Here is a 20,599-nt window from a genome sequence, read left to right on the forward strand (position 1 = left end):
AGCAGGTTTTCAAATCATGCTGTGTCTGTATAGGGAAGAGGGAGAAACTTTTTTTTGCCCCCTACTCACAAGAGGGTCATGAACCAGAGAGCTCAGATTTTAATGTCTTTTGCAAAAGCAGCAAATGCAAGGTGAGAAACCTTTTTCATTCAGTGAGTAGTTATTGTCTAGAATGCATTGCTTTGAGGTTTGGTGGAGGTGGATTCAATTGAGGCATGCCAAGAGGTCATTAATAAATAGGAACAACATGAGGAGTTGTGTGGAAAAGGCAGGATATTGGCACGAAGTTAAAATGCTTAGAATGATTGCAGACACAATGGGCTGAATGGCCCCCTGCATCATAACAATTGTGTTTCTATGCCCTACTCCAAATTAAGCATTCCCCAGGTCAGGTTTGGCAGAGCACCACATTAAGTTACCTCCACTCGGCCTCAAAACAAAATTAGCACAATACTATGAGTTTATGATAGCCTCCACCTCATCCTTTTGTTCTCATGCAATCTCTGCATGATCCACCCTACATGAGCTAACCAATTCCCAATATGGACCGTTGTTCATATCATTACTCTATAACTTTCTCAATTAATCACGCAGAGGGTGATATGTGTATGGAATGAGCTGCCAGAGGAAGTGGTGGAGGCTGGTACAATTGCAACATTTAAAAGGCATTTGGATGGTTATATGAGCAGGAAGGGTTTGGAGGGATATGGGCCGGGTGCTGGCAGGTGGGACTAGATTGGGTTGGGATATCTGGTTGGCATGGATGGGTTGGACCGAAGGGACTGTGCATCTCTAAGACTCTGTGTCAAACTCGTGTTCTGAACTGTGGAAGCTCTTAACCTAGGAACCAACTTTGTTTGAACAATTTATTCCCTACGTTCCCTATTAAGGCCTAAGTTTTGGCAGACTCACCTAGAATTTCATCTTGTGTGTATTAACAAACAGGAAGACATTGGACTCATATGAAATAGATTGCATTTTATTGAGAACAATTTCAGCTTATTTCTTTATTACATAAGCGGAGTTATTGTTTTACAATTGACATCATCTTGCCAACAGTTCATTTTCAGGAAGAAAGGAGGTTTCATGTAATGGTATATGTGTAATCATGTAGAATTATGGAATGAAGTGCACACTGTGAGGGAGCTTATTGTTATAGTCCCTAAACTAAACTGTCTTTACTTGATACTGACCTGATAATATGACCAGGTGAGGAGGGGTGAGTCAATTCTCCTATCCTCAACCCTCCTTTTTTTTTTGGTAACTCAGTAGTGGGCATCGCTGGTTCAGCCAGCATTTATTGCCTTTAGCTAGTTCCCCTGGAGAAAATGGTGCTGAGCTGCCTCCTCAAACTAATACGGTCCATGTGCTGTAAATAGATGTACTATGCCATTAGGGAGAGAATTCCAAGATTTTGATCGAATGACAGTGAAGGAATGGAGATATATTTCCAAGTCAGGATGGTGAGTGGCTTGGAGGGGAACTTTCAGGTTGTGGTGAACCCATGAATCTATTGTTCTTGTTCTTTTAGATGATAGTAGACGTGGTTTTTGATGGTGCTGTGGAAGGATGTTTTAGTGAATTTCTTGCGGATCTTGTGGATGACTATTGTCATTGAGTGCAGATGGTGGAGGAAGTAGATGTTTGTGGATGTGGTGCCATTCTATAGGATGCTTTTTCTCCTGGGTGGTATCAAGCTTTTTGAGTATTGTTGGAGCTGCACTCATCCAGGCAAATAGGGACATCACATTCCTGACTTGTGCCTTGTGGATGGTGGACAGACTTTAGTGAGTCAGGAGGTGAGTTACTTGTTGCAATATGCCTAATCTCTGATTTGTTCTTACAGGCGCAGTATTTATATGGTGAGTCCAGTTTAATTTCTGGTCAATAGCAACCTCCAAGATGTTGTTAGCGGGAGATTATGTTGCCTTGCAGTAGGTTCTGTAAAAAGCAGTTTGAACAATTTGTATATATTTGTAACATGTAGATTGATTTCAAAGTCAAATTGCCTGGCATACAACAGATTCTGTAAAACGCACTTTGATCCATTGATACGTATTCCTAACTCCCTTCTTATTGGCACCTGGATGGGCCTACATCTAGTGAACCACAGCAGCTTACAAAGGCCATCATCTTGAGGGCAATTTGGGGATGCACAGCAAAGGCTGACTTGACCAGCAATACCCATATCCTTTTAAATCTTTGTTAAAATTATCAACAGTGAAATCACAATGTTGTGGCTAGCCTTTATTTATCAAGAATAAAACTTCAACATGCATATACCATGCTTGACTCTTGAGGAATCCAGATGTAAGGTAGGTCATCTTCAATTTGCGGCTAGTTGGCAGTAATGTCGGTGAGACTCCATCTCCCGTGTCTAAGGCATCTCTTGCATCATCCTAATTACATACAGTATTCATTGAAGGGATATGTTAATGTAGTGGGAATGCTGCATGGCTCGTAATCCAGAGGTTGGGAGTTTAAATGCCACAATCTGAGTATTTGAAGTCTGCATTTAAAATCTTAAAGTGCTTTTGGGGAAGGTGATTGTAAGGCTGTTAGTCATAAAAAGCCAACCTGTTCAGTAATGTCTGTGGCGAGAAAGCAGAGTTAAAGTTTCAAGTTCAGTGACCCTTCAGATTTCTAACATCTGCTGTTCTTTGTTTTATTTATCTGTTTAGTAATGTCCTGTGAGGAAGGAGACAGATTGTCTTTGTCCTGTCTAGCCTGTACATAACTCCAGACCCATATCAATCTGCTTGATGTGAATTTTCATTCACTTCTGAAGCATCAAAAAGCACATGACCATTAAAGTTGAGTCTGATCTTTAACATTTCTGTTCTGAAGATGTAATATTGGACTTTCAGCTATGTGCACTCAGTTCCTCTATCTAAAGATACTGCCAGACTGCTGAGTTTTCTCTGTATTTTCTATATTTTTTTCAGATTTGCAGCATCCCAGTATCTTGCTTTTATTATCCTGACAGTTAGAGCTATGCAACAAATGTTGACCTTACTAGATATGCCTTGATTCAAAGGTTTTATCTTTTATAAAAAGAAACCTGATATCTAGTTATTGAGGCATTTACCTTGGTATTTAATTTGTGTGATTGCACATGTTACAGAATTAACCTTATCTTCTCCACTCACAGCTGCAATGTATATACATAAGTGCTGGGGAAAAGTTCAAGTGGTTTTCATTGCTGTACATCAGTTGTAAACTGAGGAAAGATTTCACGATACAGATCGTGCTCTTAATACTTGAACGAATTACCTCTTTGCCCTGAAAGGGCAAAGTGTGATTCTATTTAGGATGCACATGAAAACTGAGTAAGTTTGTGCTGTGAGATTTGAAGCAAATTGCAATGTTGCAGTTGCCTTCAGTGAACCTCTTGGGAGGATGTGGTTGAGTAATTATTCAGAATTTTACTTTCTGGTTATTGGCCTGTGACTCTTAGGTATCTTCATCCATTAGAATTGAACTTTGGCATGTTTGCTGAGGGTGAAATGGTAAATCAGGGCAGATACTGGAGAACTGGCAACATAAATAGAACCATAAACTTGTAAGAGTTAGCATCTTAAGTAGTAGAGGAGCATAGGAAAAGGAATAAAAGTACAAATATCATCAATGGATTTTATCTGAAACTATGTTAATAGGTTGTATAATCCTCTACATTAGAATGAAGTAATTTTGTATATATGGAGCATCTCTAATCTGCTTGGAAATGACTAGCCGTAAACTTTTGGAGTCCCCTTAGTTTAACCCCCATTCAACTTCTAACCCATACCCTGTCCCTTACCACATGCCAAAATCAACAGAAATAATTAAATAATTTTGTATGCTGCAGCAGAAGAGGTCACCACAATCAGAATGCTGGAAGCACATTTTTCACAGGCACTGCCAAATTGAAAATGAGTTCAGCCTTCTGTAAGGCATTCACAGCATTTGAAGGCATGGTTGCAAAGTTTCCAATGAAAGAGTATGTTTGGGAAATGTATTCCTAATCAGTACAGAGCCAGGAGGAGGGGATAAAGACAACTCTGGCTATGGTTATAGCTTTCTGTGACTTGTTCATCAGTAACTTTCAGATTAAAGTTTACAAAGCTGGTGCTTTGCCAAAATCTGAGTTCTGACCTATCTTCTCTACTCCAGCACTTTTGAGGAGAGTTGCATGTAGTTTTCATACAATGTCCACTTGAGCTGTAGAAAGTCATCCAGTAGTACAATTTTGTACTCTGTTCCTCCAAACATGGGTTGTATCTGGATAGAAGATTTTACACTGTAACATATTAAGCTAGGAAAAAGGTGAGGACTGCAGATCAGAGTTGAAAAGTGTGGTGTTGGAAAAGCACAGCCATTCAGGCAGCATCCGTGGAGCAGCAGAGCTCCTGATGAAGGGCTTATGCCCGACCGTTGACTGTCCTGCTCCTCAGATGCTGCCTGACCTGCTGTGCTTTTCCAGTTCCACACTTTTCAACTCATATAAAGCTAAAGTAGTTAGGGTTTCACATCTGACAGGGTGAAGCAAGTTGGGGTACTTGGAAATAATTTTTGCTCAACAATAAAAACTTTTGGCTTGAGTGGTGCTTTCCACAAGTCATTGGGATGCCAATCATACTAAATAAACCCTGTCCTGAATTTCAGATGCAGAAACTGTTTTAATGTCACATCAGTTAAGCTTATTTGCGTTAAGGATTCATAATGCAAGACCTCCCAAAATGCTCATCTCATAGCTGTTTAGAAGAATAAGAAGTAGTCTTATTGTAATTCCCTGAGGGGAATTGACAGGGTAGATACCAAGTGGATGTTTTCCCTCGTGGGGAAATCTCGAACAGGGTGGGTACCATTTAACGTTTAAAAATAATGAGCCTTCAACTTAAATCAAGGTAAGGAGGTTTTGTTTTCCCTCTGGAGGTTACCAGGCTTTTGAACTCTCTTTCCTTTGTGAGCAGTGAAACATTGAATATATTCAAGGCTGAGTTAGTTTTAGATCCACAATGATATTGGGGGCAGGCAGAAAAATAGAGTTAAGACCATGATCAAATCACCCCCAGCCTCGTTGAATAACCGAGAACATGTTGAAGGGGCTGAATGTCATGAGCTGTTGTGTTCAAATGTATGCCAATCCTCGTATCCATCATGATATTATTGTTTTTTCTAAATTCTAAGTATTTGATTTTTCATACTCAATGTCTAACTTAAATTTAGGGTTAATTACATTTCTCTACTCATCTGATCTCACTGTTGCTTCCAAAAGATTTAAACATAGAATTGCCTAACTCGTACTAATGTCCGTTCAATACTATTTTTAATTCAGACCACAGTTGGGCAGAGCCTAGTTCTACCCTAATGTTTACTGAAAAGCAATATTTGTGACTATCATGGAGCTGTAAAGATTTCCAAAAATGAGCCTGTTGTCAATGTGTGCGTGTAGACTTTATTTGGCTAGCCTTAATTGCTAAGATGAAAATCCTCATAATCTGTGATGCAGCATGAATTAATATTTTAATTTGCTGGGAGGTCTGAGGACAATGGGATTATTGTCAGGGGGACTATTGTTTCTTTTGTCATTTTTGTGGATGTTTATGTGGCACCTTTGTGCAATTGATCACCTATTTCTGTATACAGAGTGACCTGGTCACTCAATAGATGTGAAGCAGAAAAGCACATCAGGTCAGACAGTATCGAGGAGCAGGAAAGTCAACGTTTCCGGCTGAAACTCTTCATCAGCCCTGACACAGGGTTTCAGCCCGAAACGTTGACTTTTCTGCTCTTCAGATGCTGTCTAACCTGCTGTGCTTTTCCAGCTTCATATCTGTTGACTCTGGCTTCCAGCATCTGTAGACCTTACTATCTCTTGGCCACTCAACTTTGTATTCTATGGTTATTCACTGGCATTTTTTTATTCACTTCTCCTCCCCAAGACTCTGAATTGTATTGGGCAGGGTTCTAATGACAAAGGTTTCCTATAAGTCTGGGAATCATGATTGATTTTATTTCCTCCCTGCTATTGCTTGGGAGGGACTAAGTGGGCCTAGTGATGCTGCTGTGTGTTGCCTAAGCAAAGATCAGCACTTTTTACAAGTTATAAATCCCATGACAGTCTACTCATCGGTGTTTAGTACAAAGTTGGACAGTGTTTTTGCCTACTAACTGACCAGACCGGGGTGAGCTTCTATTTGTCACCTCGTCTTTTTAGCATGAGTCTTTGTATTTGTATTGATGAAATTGTTATTGATTTTTCCTAGTTTTTGGGACTACTGATATTTAAGTGCACAAATAGGTTATAAGAGCTGCCTTTAAGGTCCACACAATCAGCACATAAAATTACTTGTTTTTGGCTATTGGGAATTCAGTACCAAAAATTCATACAAGTGAGCATAAGAACATAGCATAAACAGGAGCAGGAGCAGGAGTAGGCCATCTGGCCCCACAAGCCTGTTCCACCATTCAATAAAATCATGGCTGATCTTCTTGTGAACTTAGTTCCATTTATCCACCTACTCACCATAACTCTTAATTCCTTTACTGTTCAAAACTCTCTTTATCTTTGCCTTAAAAACATTCAACAGGGTAGCCTCATCTGCTTCACTGGGCTAGAAATTCCACAGATTCACAACTCTTTGGGTGAAGAAGTTTTCCTCCACTCTGTCCTAAATCTGCTCTCCTCCAAGTGCTGCAAAATCATTATGTACTATACATGATGTGCAAAGAATACGAAAGGGACTTCATAGTAATTTCCATTTAAAATTGATGTTACACTGGAATGTTTCCCACTCAAAGAACATCTGGAGAGAGACTCATGCATTAGCTCAGCGAATATAGGAAAAGTAAGGTTTGCATTGCCAGTAAGAATCAAGGAGGGGCTTTAACATTGTAAACCCTGACATGCTAAGCTTGGTTTGAGTTTGGTTTTGTACTCTGAATTGTTCAGTAATCTTCCATTTGAATTCTAACCACAAGTTAAAATTCCTTGGATGGTGCATTACACTTCTGAAGCAAAACAGGTATTCTTTGCCAAAATAAACTTAATATATTGTGTAAATAAATTTGTCATTTTCATATTTGTAATAAAGATGAAAAATATGAAGCTTAAATCTGTTTTCTTTCAGCCAACCACTGATTCAAGCAGGCTGATAGCATATCCAACACTAATACAAGTGTAGTGATTATAAATGTTTGTCAAAATTGTTTAATAGAAATGCATGAATATTTTCCCAAGTGCTAAGGTAACAATGATTGCAAAGTCTTTAAAGCTATCAGATTTACTGTGTCCATTTGAACTTAGTATTTCATTTTCTTTCCTCTTTGCAGGTTATGTATGGCTTCCTAGTCGGCTGTTTAGTCCTACGATCAGTATATGTTGTCACATGGTAAGTAGTATTCAAACATTACACAACTTATTAAACCTTGGATTTTAAAACTGAAGTGGACATCAAAGAAGGTTACCTCCGGTTACAATGCGATCTTGGTCAGATGGGCCAATGGGCTAAGAAGTGGCAGATGGAGTTTAATTTAAATAATTGTGCGGTGCTGCATTTTGGGAAAGCAAATCTTAGCCGGACTTATGCACTTAATGGTAAGGTCCTAGGGACTGTTGCTGAACAAAGAGACCTTGGTTCATAGGTTCATAGCTCCTTGAAAGTGGAGTTTCAGGTAGATAAGATAGTGAAGGTGGCTTTCCTTTATTGGTCAGAGCATTGAGTACAGGAGTTAGGAGGTCACCTTGCGGATGTACAGGACATTGGTTAGGCCACATTTTGAATATGGCGTGCAATTCTGGTCTCCTTCCTATTGGAAAGATACTATGAAACTTGAAAGGGTTCAGAAAAGATTTACAAGGATGTTGCCAGGATTGGAGGATTTGAGTTATAGGGAGAGGTTGAATAGGCTAGGGCTGTTTTCCCTCGAGTGTTGGAGGCTGAGGGTGACCTTATAGAGGTTTATAAAATCATGAGGGGCAGGGATAGGATAAATAGACAAAGTCTCTTCCCTGAGGTGGGGGAGTCCAGAACTAGAGGGCATAAGTTTAGGGTGAGAGGGGAAAGATATAAAACAGACCTAAGGGACAATGTTTTCACACAGAGGGTGGTGTGTGTATGGGATGAGTTGCCAGAGGAAGTGGTGGAGGCTGGTACAATTGCAACATTTAAAAGGCATTTGGATGGGTATATGAATAGGAAGGGTTTGGAGGGATATGGGCCGGGTGCTGGCAGGTGGGACTAGATTGGATTGGGATATCTGGTCGGCATGGACAGGTTGGACCGAAGGGTGTGTTTCTGTGCTGTACATCTGTGACTGTATGACTCTAGTCCAAATTTGTAAAGGTTATTTGTACTGCACAATGTTGTGATGTGATACCAGGATTTTTATCACTCTCTGGTTGTAAATCAATTATTGGCAGAGTATTATCAGCTTATTTTGTAATAGAATTGTACTTCAAACTGTTACATCTGTCATAGGTCAGGCATCATACCTGATGTGCAAATTATGTTGCACTTTCACCTTGTGATTTAGATTTTCATAAAATAGCCTACATATCAATCTGAGGCATATATTGGAAAAATTGACTTTTTCATTGTTTTTCTTAAATCTATAGTTGCTTTTACAATCAAGTAATTATGACATGAGCAAATTACTTTTAATTTCTTTTTAATCTTTTGACTGTCACCTGCAAACTTCCCTTCAAGTTACTCACCATCCTGACTTAGAGAAATGTTGCCATTCCTTCAGTGTTTATGTTCAAAAGCCTGGAATGAGTTCAGCTGATGATGTCCACATCCCATGAGGGAATAGACGGTGCAGGAGCTGGGATATCCTATACTTTCTCCAGTATTCAGTTAGCTGAACGTCTTCCTTGACTCTACTTTCCCACTCTATTGAATTGAATTGGATGAGGTTTATTATCAGTGAATACAGTGAGAAGTTGACAAGTCACCACTTACAGCACCATCTTGGGTACAAATCATCATAGAATCCCTACAGTGTGGAAACAGGCCATTTGACCCAACAAGTCCATTCTGACCCTACGAAGAGTAACCCACCCAGACCCATTCCCCAACCCTATTACTCTATATTTTCCATGACTAATGCAACTAACCTACACATCCCTGAACACTGTGGGCAATTTAGCATGGCCAATTCACCTAACCTGCCCATCTTTGGACTGTGGGAGGAAAGCAAGGCACCCAGAGGAGACCCAGCAGACGCTGAGACAATGTGCAAACTGCACAGATAGTTGTCTGAGGCTGGAATCGAACCTGGGTTTCTGGCACTGTGAGGCAGCAGTACTAACCATTGAGCCACCGTGCCGCCCATACAAAGGTACCTAGAACAGATTCTTGGTACAAAGCAGAAAACTAAAGGAAACAATCTTTAAAAAGTTAACCATGACAGTCTTTCTTACTAAAAAGTAGAAAACATAGAAACACGCTCAACAGTTCAATACCACAGTCCATAAGCATCTAAACATGCTGGGCTTGCACTCCTCATACGGGCTCAATGTTCCCCAATCCAGACTCTACCTTGCCACAGGCGCTGCCCTGAGCTGCCTGTTCCTGCTCCTGCCGCTGCCTCAGGCTGCCGGCTCCCACTATCGCCACCTGTCGGCTCAGGCTGCATGTTCCTGCTCTCACAGCTGCTCGAGGTGACTGCCATTGATGCTGGGGCCTCTCTCACTCACCCTCCTTCATTTAATGCTCAATTATCTATGAGAGTCAGAGAGATGTACTGCATGGAAATAGACCATTCTGTCCAACTCACTGATGCCGATCAGATATCCTAACCTAATCTAGTCCCATTTGCCAGCAGTTGGCCCATATCCCTCAAACTTTTCCTATTCATATACCCATCCAGATGCCTTTTTAAATACTGTAATTGTACTAGCCTCCACCACTTCCTCTGGCAGCTCATTCCATGCACACACCACCTTTTGTGTTAAAAAGTTGCCCCTTAGGTCCCTTTTACATTTTATACCCTCTAGTTTTAGACTCCCTGACCCTAGGGAAATATCTTGTCTGTTCACCCTGTCCATGCCCCTCATGATCTTCTAAACCTCTATAAGGTCACCCCTCAGTCTCCAACACTTCAGGGAACACAGCCACAGCCTATTCAGCCTCTCCCTATAGCTCAGATCCTCCAACCCTGACAGCATCCTTGTAATCTTTTCTGAACCCTTTCAAGGTTCACAATATCCTTATGATAGAAAGGAGATTAGAATTGCACACAATATTCCAAAAGTGGCCTAACCAATTACCTGTACAGCCACAACACAACCTTCTAACTCCTATACTCAGTGGTCTGACCAATAAGGGAAAGCATATCAAATGCCTTCTTCACTATCCTATCTACCTACAACTCTAATTTCAAAGAACTATGAACCTGCACTCCAAGATCTCTTTGTTCAGCAACACTCCCTAGGACCTTACCATTAAGTGTATAAGTCCTGCTCTGGTTCGCTTTTCCAAAATGCGGCACCTCGCCTTTATCTGAATTAAACTCCATCTGCCACTTCTCAGTTGAATATACCCATTGTTTGTGCATCCGCAGCCTTCTCCGTTAGAGTATTCTAAATTAAACTGGTTTGTTTTTGTCCAGTTGACTATTTGAATCTCACTTGAGAATGAACCTGGTATGTGGTCAAAATGAACCTGGTTAGTCTGACCTCCACTTGACCTGAAGGTTGGCCAATGGACAAACTAACTTCTGCCTGACCTAGGAGGACACAGAGGATATACTTTGTGATAGGTCTTTTTAAAACTGCATAGTTCTGCTTTATAAGAGTTGTGCCTTTGTTAATACACTAGTAACACCATACAAGAGTAATATAAAAAATGGTTGTTCGGCAATTCAAGACTTGAGTTTTGCTGAAAATCTGTATACTTTGTCAAAGATTTTATTTGGGCACTCTAAAGCAATTCACAATTTGACACACTTTTCTAACTACAAATATTGGTGCACAAGGCTCTGTTTTTCACCTGTTTCTGCTCAGTAAAATGGGTGTGACCAGTCTCTGATTCATTGGTCAAGGCATTGCCCTGAGTAACCAGCTCAATGTGGACTTCAACAGTTTCCTCATTTCCCCTTCCCCCACCTCACCCTAGTTCTAAACTTCCAGCTCAGCATTGTCCCCATGACTTGTCCGGACTTGTCCTACCTGCTTATCTCCTTTTCCACCTATCCACTCCACCCTCTCCTCCCTGACCTATCACCTGCATCCCCCTCCCCCACTCACCCATTATACTCTATGCTACTTTCTCCCGATCCCCACCCTCCTCTAGCTTATCTCTCCACGCTTCAGGCTCACTGCCTTTATTCCTGATGAAGGACTTTTGCCCGAAACGTCGATTTCGAAGCTCCTTGGATGCTGCCTGAACTGCTGTGCTCTTCCAGCACCACTAATCCAGTAACCAGCCAATCTGCCTAGTTTAAAATGACAGTTAACAGTCAGTCAATTTTAACTGGTGCTTTTACCATTACATTAGGCAAATTAGAGCCTAGTTTGCCAATCAATCGGCCCTCCCTTCTCACAAAGTGCAAATGTTTTGTTTTCTCTTTACTTTGACATTTGATACGAATTGTCCTGGAGTACAAGATGACAAGCTTTACCAATTTTTTTTTAGCAGTAAAATAATGAATTTGATTAATTCTGTTGTACAATTAACATTTTGACTACTAATCAGGTTCATTTTGTTGAAGGATGTGGGTCTGTTGGCTGGATGGCCACTTTGTGATGCCGATATTGTGGGTTCAATTCCCACACTGGCTGAGATTACCACGAAGAACTTAACCGTCTGAATTCCTCCCCTCACCTGAGGCATGGTGACCCTCAGGTTAAATCATTACCACCAGCTGTGTCTCTAATGAGAGAGTAATCTATGATCTAGTATGACTATGGCAGTTTTACCTTTACCTTTGGTTGAAGGCCTGTGCCGATATGAGAAGATTGAGTCTTGGGTTTATGGGGTTTACTAAGTTAGTTTGCTGTCAGATATCGGGATTCACTTGTCTACCATTCGGACATTTATATTGCCAGCAAATTGACAAATCACATATGTGTAAAACACTGCATTGTACATTTGCAAAATAGCAAAAATCACACGTGATGTGGCTTTAATCAACAAGCAATATAGAATCACTAAGGAAACTCTTTAATGGAAAAAAATGATCTGCATTCTAATCTCTTGTTCTGTAGATAATATATATTTTTAATAACTTATTATCGACTACACAGGATCTAATTCAACCAAACTCCTTTAGGCTTGCTGCACTTTTCTAATTCATTAGATACGTTCACTTTCCAGGGCTGCTCAGATTTGAATAACCAAGGGATATGGATTAAAAAGAGCTTAGAAAAAGCAAGGTAAACAGGGAAGTAAATCATAGGGAGTTAAAGCATTAAAGGGACAACATGCATTACTGAGCACAGTTTCAAAAATATTATTTCTTGTGATGTGTGTTTGTTTTTCTTTTTGTTTGTTTTGAATATAAATGTAATTCGGTCATCTTGAACTTTGGCTGCTATTCTCCCACATTTGTGATCTTTAGAGCACTTTTTTCTATGTTTCAATCTAGTGTGGGAGCGATAAAAACAGGGTCATTCCACAGGCATATAGTTCCTGCAGAGTTTAATGTTAGCTTTGGGCTTGAGAAGCTCATCACTGAAAGACAAATTAGACAAATGTTCCTTTGTGGTATCTGTGATCGAAATCATTAATATTTTGTTGTTGTTCTAGTTAAAACAAAATTTTTGAAATGCAGTCAGCATGTCCTTATATAATATGGGATTTACTGCTGTATGTGGTGTAAAGTTTCTAGAGGATTTTAGTTTTACATTGTATCTTCTCCCTTGAAATGATATCAGATTTCATGATCTTCAAATCTTGGTTGCACGTTGTTTTCTGTTGTTAGAAGAGTGAGATTTAAATTCATAAAAATGATTACATTTCATTAGAGCATTCTATTGCTATGAAGAGAAGATTTGTTTGAAGTTTGTTGATGACACTATCAATTTATACAAGTTTTCTGACCTCTATGATCCTAAAATCTAATAGAGGTTTTACGGCACTGTTTGAAAATTTTGCTTCTGTTGGAACTGATGTGGCATTGAGAGACATCCATAAGATTTGTGGATATTATGACATGTCAACCCAGTTCCAATATCTATGCCTTGAAGAAGTGAACAAAGCTAGTTCTTTCGTTATGAGACAGTTATCTACCAGTTTCATATAGTAGTGTAATAAGTAGTTTAATTTGAACTTGTTACTTTAACCGGCACCAATCAGGGCACTTTTTAAAATCATTTGTTTATTCACAATTTGTAGAAGACAAGTGGTTTGGTTCCCACATCTAATGATCTAAAAGTACTAGCAATAAAATACTTTGAACACTCAAAGAGCATGAAAGGTGCTATATGGATGTAGGTTCAACAACTTAATGACCTTTTTAAAACATTTTTTCCAGGGTTTACCCTTGGCTGAGGCCCCTTGCCTACACATCATTAGGCGTATTTCTGATGGGCTTCATCCTATGGAATGTAGACAATATCTTCTGCAATAATTTAAGGTAAGGTTTATCTCTTTCAATTGACTTTAAAATTTTCATCCTCATTTTCAAATCCCTCCATGTTCTCACCCCTCTCTTTCTTCTGAAATCTCTGTGCCCCCCCAAAGGTCGGTATTCTGTTTCACACATAGGTATGTCATAAACCTGGCACTTGAGTGTGCCTGGTTTTGATTGCTCCAGCATTGGCGGTCATGATTTCGGCTGTTTGGATCTTAATCCTTGGAATGTTGTCCCTAAACTTCCCCTTCATCTCAAGGTGTATCTTTTCTTTCAAGGCACTCCTTAAAACCTACCTCTTTGCCCTTGATTTTCGTTCTGTTAGATTTTGCTTTAACCTGTTCCGATGAGGCAAGTTGGTTTTTATCAAATCGAGCTGAGTAAGAGACATTGTTTCTAATCTTTCATATCCAGTGTGAGTATAAAACATTCAGAGATTAAGGTTGGCATTGGTGCAGGGTGAAGCTGCTCCAAGTAGAATTACAGGACTAAGTATCCATCAAGAAACAAAATTGAATTTTAAATGTATTCCCTAAATATTCATGGTAAAATTAGGACTATCAACAACATAAGTCACTGAGCTAGCAATCCAGAGACCCAGGCAACTTTTCTGAGGACAGTGTATCAAAACCTGCCATGACATATTTTAATTCAATTCATAAATCTGAAATTAAAAGCTAGTCTAATGGTGCCAAAGAAACCATTGTCAATTGTCATTTTTTAAAAAAAATATCTGCTTCATTGATATCCTTTAGGAAAGGAAAGCCTGCCATCCTCAACTAATGAGGTCTACACGTTACACTAGATCCGCAGCTATGTTGGTGACTCTTAAATGCCTTCTGAAATCGCCTAGCTAATCACTCAGTTATAGCTAACTGCTACTAAGTCTGAAAATGAACAGGGTACAAATGACTCTGAGTCTAAAATAAAGAGGACTTGCTCCAATTGTACAGGTCTTTTGTGAGACCACACCTGAAGTATTATGTGTAAAACTGTAAAATATAGGATCAGAATTAGGCCATTCAGCTCATTAGATCTGTTTCACCATTCGATCATGGCTGTTATATTTCTCAACCCCATTCTCCTGCTCCTGTAACCTTTGATTTGCTTACTAATCAAGAGTCTATCTCTCCCTGTCTTAAATACACACCAGTTCCACAGATTCACCACCCTCTGGCTGAGGGGTATAAATTTGGTAATTGAAAAGGAAGGATATACTTGCATTGGAGTCAGTACAGTGAACGTTGCTGGCTTGGTAACTGGAGTCAGGTTCATCTATAAAGAGCTCTTGGGTGGCATGGTGGCTCAGTGGTTAGCACTGCTGCCTCACAGCACCAGTGACGCCAGTTTGATTGCAGCCTCAGGCGACTGTCTGTGTGGAGTTTGTACATTCTACTCGTGTCTGCGTGGGTTTTGTCCAGGTGTTCCGCTTTTTTCCCACAGTCTAAAGATAAGCAGGTTAGGTGATTTGGCCAAGCTAAATTGCCCATAGTGTCCAGGGATGTGTAGATTAGGTATGTTAGTCAGGGGAAATGTAGAGTAATAGGGTAGGGGAATAGGTCATGGTAGGTTACTTTTCGGAGGGTCGATGTGGACCCCAAAGGGCCCGTTTCCACACTGTAGAGATTCTACAAAATGTGTTTATAAGCTCTCGTTGAAACGTTCAAGATTATTAATGGACTTAGCTGCTGAAATGTTCCCCTGGCTAGATCATTCGAGAACCAGCACTATTTTACACAAAGGCCCAATCAGTTCGGACTAAGGTGAGAACTCCCTTCACTCAAAGGGTTGTGAATCTTTGAAATCCTCTATTTGAGAGGATGGTGGATGTATCATCACTAAATTTTATTCATTTATGGGATGTGGATGGTACTGGCAAGGCCAGCATTTATTGCCTATCCCTAATTGTTCTTGAACTGAGTGACTTACTGGCTACTTTAGAGTCAACTGCATCACTGAGTGTTTGGAGTTACAAACAGGCCAAACCAGATTTCCTTTCCCAGAGGGCATTATTGAACACTCGATAGGATCTTATAATGATGACCACAATAATTATGCAATTTAAAATCCTCCAACTTCCATGCTGGATTTGAGCCATTAACCTAGCGCAAAAGCCTGGGTGACTGGATTACGAGTCCAGTGATATTACCCTTCCACCACTGTCCCCTCAATTTTTTATTAAATATATTGAACATTCTTAACACTGGAATAGAAAATGGACCATCCGTGATTGAGAATGGAATAATGTGGAGTTGAATCCCAACATCAGCTATGACCATAGGTCATCTCCTGCTCTTTTTACTTTTATTATTAAAAGTAATGACGGTCATTTACAGTAATTAGGAAAGTGACCTGGGGCAGTAGATGTGAAGTTTTCCCTCTCTGATTTATGATGAGGAGTAACATATTGGCTGAATTGTTGATGGGAAATTTCTCGAAAGATATGATTAAGAAGAGATGTTTTTAAAAAAAGCATATCCGTTAGGAACAGGCAAAGAAGTAGAGCTGATTGGTCATCTCTATCTAAAGAGCTGAAACAAATAAGATGAGGCAAATGGCCCCTTTTTGTGCTATGTTTGTATGATATGTAATCCCGAAGGTAATCTATGAATTTTTCTTGAAATGTTTAGACCTTTCTCAGCAACTTTCTCCTTCCTTGTCCTCCAGCATGAGTTTGGGCTGAGATCAGTTGCGAGTGCTTCACCCAAGAGGTTATTATACATTCAGGCCTTATAAGGAATGTGATCTGCTCATGGGCAATTTTTCAAACGTCAGTGAATATTGGAAATGCACCAGATGTTCATCCTTCCCTAAAGATGGTCCTTTCAACTACTGGAAGAGTTAAAGTTAACAGAATAGAAATGGAAAATTAGAAGGGGACATGATAAAGCGTTAACTTCATTGCACAAAGATTCTTTACTTTGAGAAATTAATTGTTCCCAAAGATTTGACATCTTTTTTTTTGTTCTGGTAATTGGTCATATGTACCAGAAAGATTTAGGCTAAATTTTTTTATTTGTTCGTTTCACATGGGCATTTATTTTTTTGTCCCTAATTGCTCAGAGGACCATCAATTCTCAATCACATTGCTCTATGACTGGATACACATAATCCAGGCAAGTTAGGGATGACAGACTTTTCTTCGATAAAGGATATTAGTGAACCAAAGGGGGTTTTTATGACAGTTGACTTGGTTACTATTATGCTAGCTTTATATTTCCAGTTTTTAAAATTGATTTCAGATTTCGTCATCTTCTGTGATGGAATTTAGGTTCACTTTGTCAGAAGATTTGCCTGATATAATCCAGTGACATAACCACTGCACCATTACCTCCCCTTAGTCAGTGTAGTCACTGCAGGTGGAATTGGCTTCAATACCCTCAAGTGAAGGAATCTGTTGATTTCTATGGAGTCAGATACATATCTAAGGAGACTTTTATATCCCACTGAGTTTGTGCCAGTTCTCTGTAAAACAATTCAGTCAGTCCATCCCATTGTGATGCTGCATTCCTGTGGCTCTGCAAATTTAATTTCCTCGGTGGCCCACCCAATTTCCTTTTGAAATCATTGATCATCATTCTTGTTTTAAAGGTTCTTTGTCATGTCTACACTCTGTTTTTTAGAATCATACAACATGGAAACAAACCCTTTGATCCAACTCATATGCCTCTAAACCCTTCTTGTAGCCATCCAGATGCCTTTTAAATGTTGTATTTGTAACAGCCTCCACCACTTCCTCTGGCATCTCATTCCATACACACACCACTCTCTGTGTGGATGCAGTTGCCCCTTAGGTCCCTTTCAAATCTTTCCCCTCTCATCTTAAACTCATCCCCTCTAGTTTTGGACTCTCCCACCCGAGAAAAAAGACCACACTGTCCATGTCCCTCATAATTTTATAAACCTCAGAGGTCACCTCTGAAGCTGCAGAGGTGCCCCAATCTGTTCAGCCTCTCCCTACAACTCAAACACTCCAGTTCTGTCAACATCCTTATAAATTTTTTCTGCACCCTCTCAGGCTTAACAACATCCTTTCTAAAGAAGGGTGACTAGAATTGTACATCGTATTCTAAAAGTGGCCTCACCAGTGTCCTGTACAGCTGCAAAATAACATTCCAACTCCTATACTCAGTGCTCTGACCTAAAAAGGTAAACATCCCAAGCGTCGTCTTCACCATCCTATCTACCTGCAACTCCACTTTCAAGGTAATATGCACCTGCACCCCTCGGTCTTTTTATTTGGCAACACTCCCTGGGACCTACCATTAACTGTCTAAGTCCTACCCTGCTTTGCCTAACCAAAATACTTAGCTAAATTAAACTCTATCTGTTACTTCCTGTCCATTGTCCCATCTGAACAAGGTCCAGTTGTACTCCAAGATAAATCTTCTTCATAGTCCACTACATCACCAATTTTGGTGTCATCTGCAACATTCTAGCCACATCTCCTATATTCACATCCAAATCATTTATATAAACTATGAAAAGCAGTGGACCCAGCACTGATCCTTGTGGCACACCTCTGGTTATAAGCCTCCAGTCTGTAAAGTAACCCAATACCATCATCATCTGTGTGCTAGTTTTAAGTTAATTTTATATCCAATTTCTTCCTTCCCATGCACCCATCTGCATCTCTTGCCAAAAGCATTTAATCTCTGACCCTAGTTCTTGTATCCTAATGATAGGACAAGCTTTCTTAAATCAAGTAGAAAAAGAAACCATAATCTTGCATAATTCTATAAAATCTCCCCTCAATTTTCTTTGTGGCAATGAGAGCAATCCCAACTTCCATCTACCCTTGTGTCTAAAATGCCTCATCTCTGGAAGTATTTGATTGGACCTCCTTTTCATCCCATCAAGAAATGTGCTTCCTAAAATGTGGTGGCCAAGCTGAATGCAATACTCCAGTTGTAGACCTTTATAAAAGTTTTTGATTAACCTGTTTTTGTACCCAATATCTCTACTTATGCAGCCCAAGATCCCTCTGTTTTGCCAACTATTCACAACACCCAACCCTTCCTACAATAATTGCATATGCGTGTTCTGACGACCAGATCCCTCGGTTCTTGCATGCTGTTTAATGATTAAACAATGAAGTCTAGAATCATAGAATTATTACAGCAAAAAGAAAGCCATGTGATACATTGTGTCTCTGCCAATTTGTGTATTTCCTTCTGCTAAAATGCAACACCTCTGTGTTAAACTCCCACATGTCACTTGTCTATCCATTCTGGAAGCTTCTCGATATCTCATTACAATAGATTCAGTGTTTTGTATCATCACCAAATTTTGAAACTTTACTCTCTGTTCCAATATCCAACTTGCTTGATAATTGCTGGAATGTGTGTGTGGGGATGTTGGGTGAGGACACAGATTGTCTTGGCCAAAACGTTGAACCTGTTATTGTAACTCATGGGCAACCTTAATGGGCTACTTGATGAAAGAACCACTGACATCCATGGAACTGCCCCAAGTAAGTTGCTAACTTTGACATTGAAATTGCTAATAATGGTAATATACATCTTTGGACAGGTTTTGAAGTGTAATTCATATTTTTTTTATCTTAAGGGATATCCGGCAAAAGTTACCATTCCAAATTCTAGGTGCCGTGACACAGTTTCATGCTTGGTGGCATATTCTAACAGGCCTCGGCTCCTATTTACACATTCTTTTCAGGTAGGCTTTATGTCAATATACTTGGCTCGCTGTCTCTCTTAAAGATGCAAAATGATTTTAAAACAATGTTTTGGCTCCTTTCTCCTATGAAAATACAGATATCCATTTGTTGATTCACCCAAGAGGTAGAGCACGGTGGCTTTAAAGCCTGGATTTTGTTCCTACTACCACACTGTTTGGGTGCAACTAAGATGGTAAAATGCCTGTTAAGTATTTGTGTGGGTTCTTTGTTATCTATGCATTCATTATATCAACAAGCAAAAAGTACTTTGTCGAGGTGAAACACTTAGGAGTAAGTGAAACATGTAGCCAGAACTTTGCATTCAAAAGATGATACCTTAGAAAGAGTAGCCAAAGAGAACAAAATGAGCAGCGACTGTTGGCTAAAGGGTGAGTTAGACATGAATATGCACAGGAAAGAGTATAGACCTATCAAAAAGGGATGGTCTTCTGCCTAGTTGTCCCTTCCTGTTCCTAAAGGTTCTATTGTTTTGAGGATTTTTTGAGTTTGAAATGCACACCTGCAGACTTGCGATAAATGTACCTCAATGCTTCAGAAATAAGCTTGCTTAAAAGCAGTAGCGCTTCAAACTCTGCTTAAAAGCACAAATGAAGAGAGAAAGTAACCAGTTTCTCGGTTTTGAAATGAATGTATATATAAACATGAGACGCAGATAAGGATTATGTCATAACCATTTACCCGTGTCAATCAGGTGTAGTTTTTAACTGAGAAGAAAAATAATTAATTCAGGAAAGGCCAGCCTGTCAATTCTGTTTAATCCGAACATCAAATAGTGAGTGTTCCTCCCACAACACCACCTGTTGAATTTCTTACTTTTAAGAAACACCAAGCTCTTTTGCTTGCCTTTCTTGGAAGAATGAAACATGAACTTATAGCCCGGGAACTGCAGCTATTTACAGAGACAGCCTATCTCCACCTCTTCCAGGCAGTTAAGGAGAAGCAATAGAAGCTGGCCAGTCAGATGGCCTACATCTTAAGAACAATCTCCAGGTGCCTACTCAATGGTATTTTAAAAAGCTGACCATTGTCTCTGAATGTTTATTCCATTTTAGCTATTTGCTTACAGAAGAAAAATCTAATCTCTCTCTGTTCAAGAAGCTTGATGAACTTTGAGCACAGGATGGGAAAACAAATACATTATCCACGTTCTAAAGCTTGTTTACATCAGCCCTTCTATACCTTTAATTGTTTTGTAAACTCTGTAATCCATCTCCTCTAATTGCTGTATTTCTCCAATGAAAATAAATCCAATTGCTTTAGGTCTCTTTATGACTTTGCCTCAAAGACTTGTAACTGACCTGCTCTAACTAACCACTCTTCTCTGGAAACTTTCCTTTTTAA

The 20,599-nt window shown here is 39.7% G+C and overlaps 1 protein-coding gene across 1 annotated transcript in view; it reads left to right on the forward strand.

Moving 5' to 3' along the window:
- acer3 (alkaline ceramidase 3) overlaps positions 1-20,599 on the forward strand; it is a 202,090-nt gene that overhangs the window by 162,022 nt on the left and 19,469 nt on the right. Inside the window, exons 7-9 of the mRNA XM_072576842.1 lie at positions 7,315-7,373; positions 13,462-13,563; positions 19,129-19,236. Of these exons, the coding sequence (XP_072432943.1) occupies positions 7,315-7,373; positions 13,462-13,563; positions 19,129-19,236 (269 nt within the window). The remainder of the gene's footprint in view (positions 1-7,314; positions 7,374-13,461; positions 13,564-19,128; positions 19,237-20,599) is intronic.

Source organism: Chiloscyllium punctatum, chromosome 9, assembly GCF_047496795.1.
Source record: "Chiloscyllium punctatum isolate Juve2018m chromosome 9, sChiPun1.3, whole genome shotgun sequence".
In the NCBI taxonomy this organism is placed as follows: domain Eukaryota; kingdom Metazoa; phylum Chordata; class Chondrichthyes; order Orectolobiformes; family Hemiscylliidae; genus Chiloscyllium; species Chiloscyllium punctatum.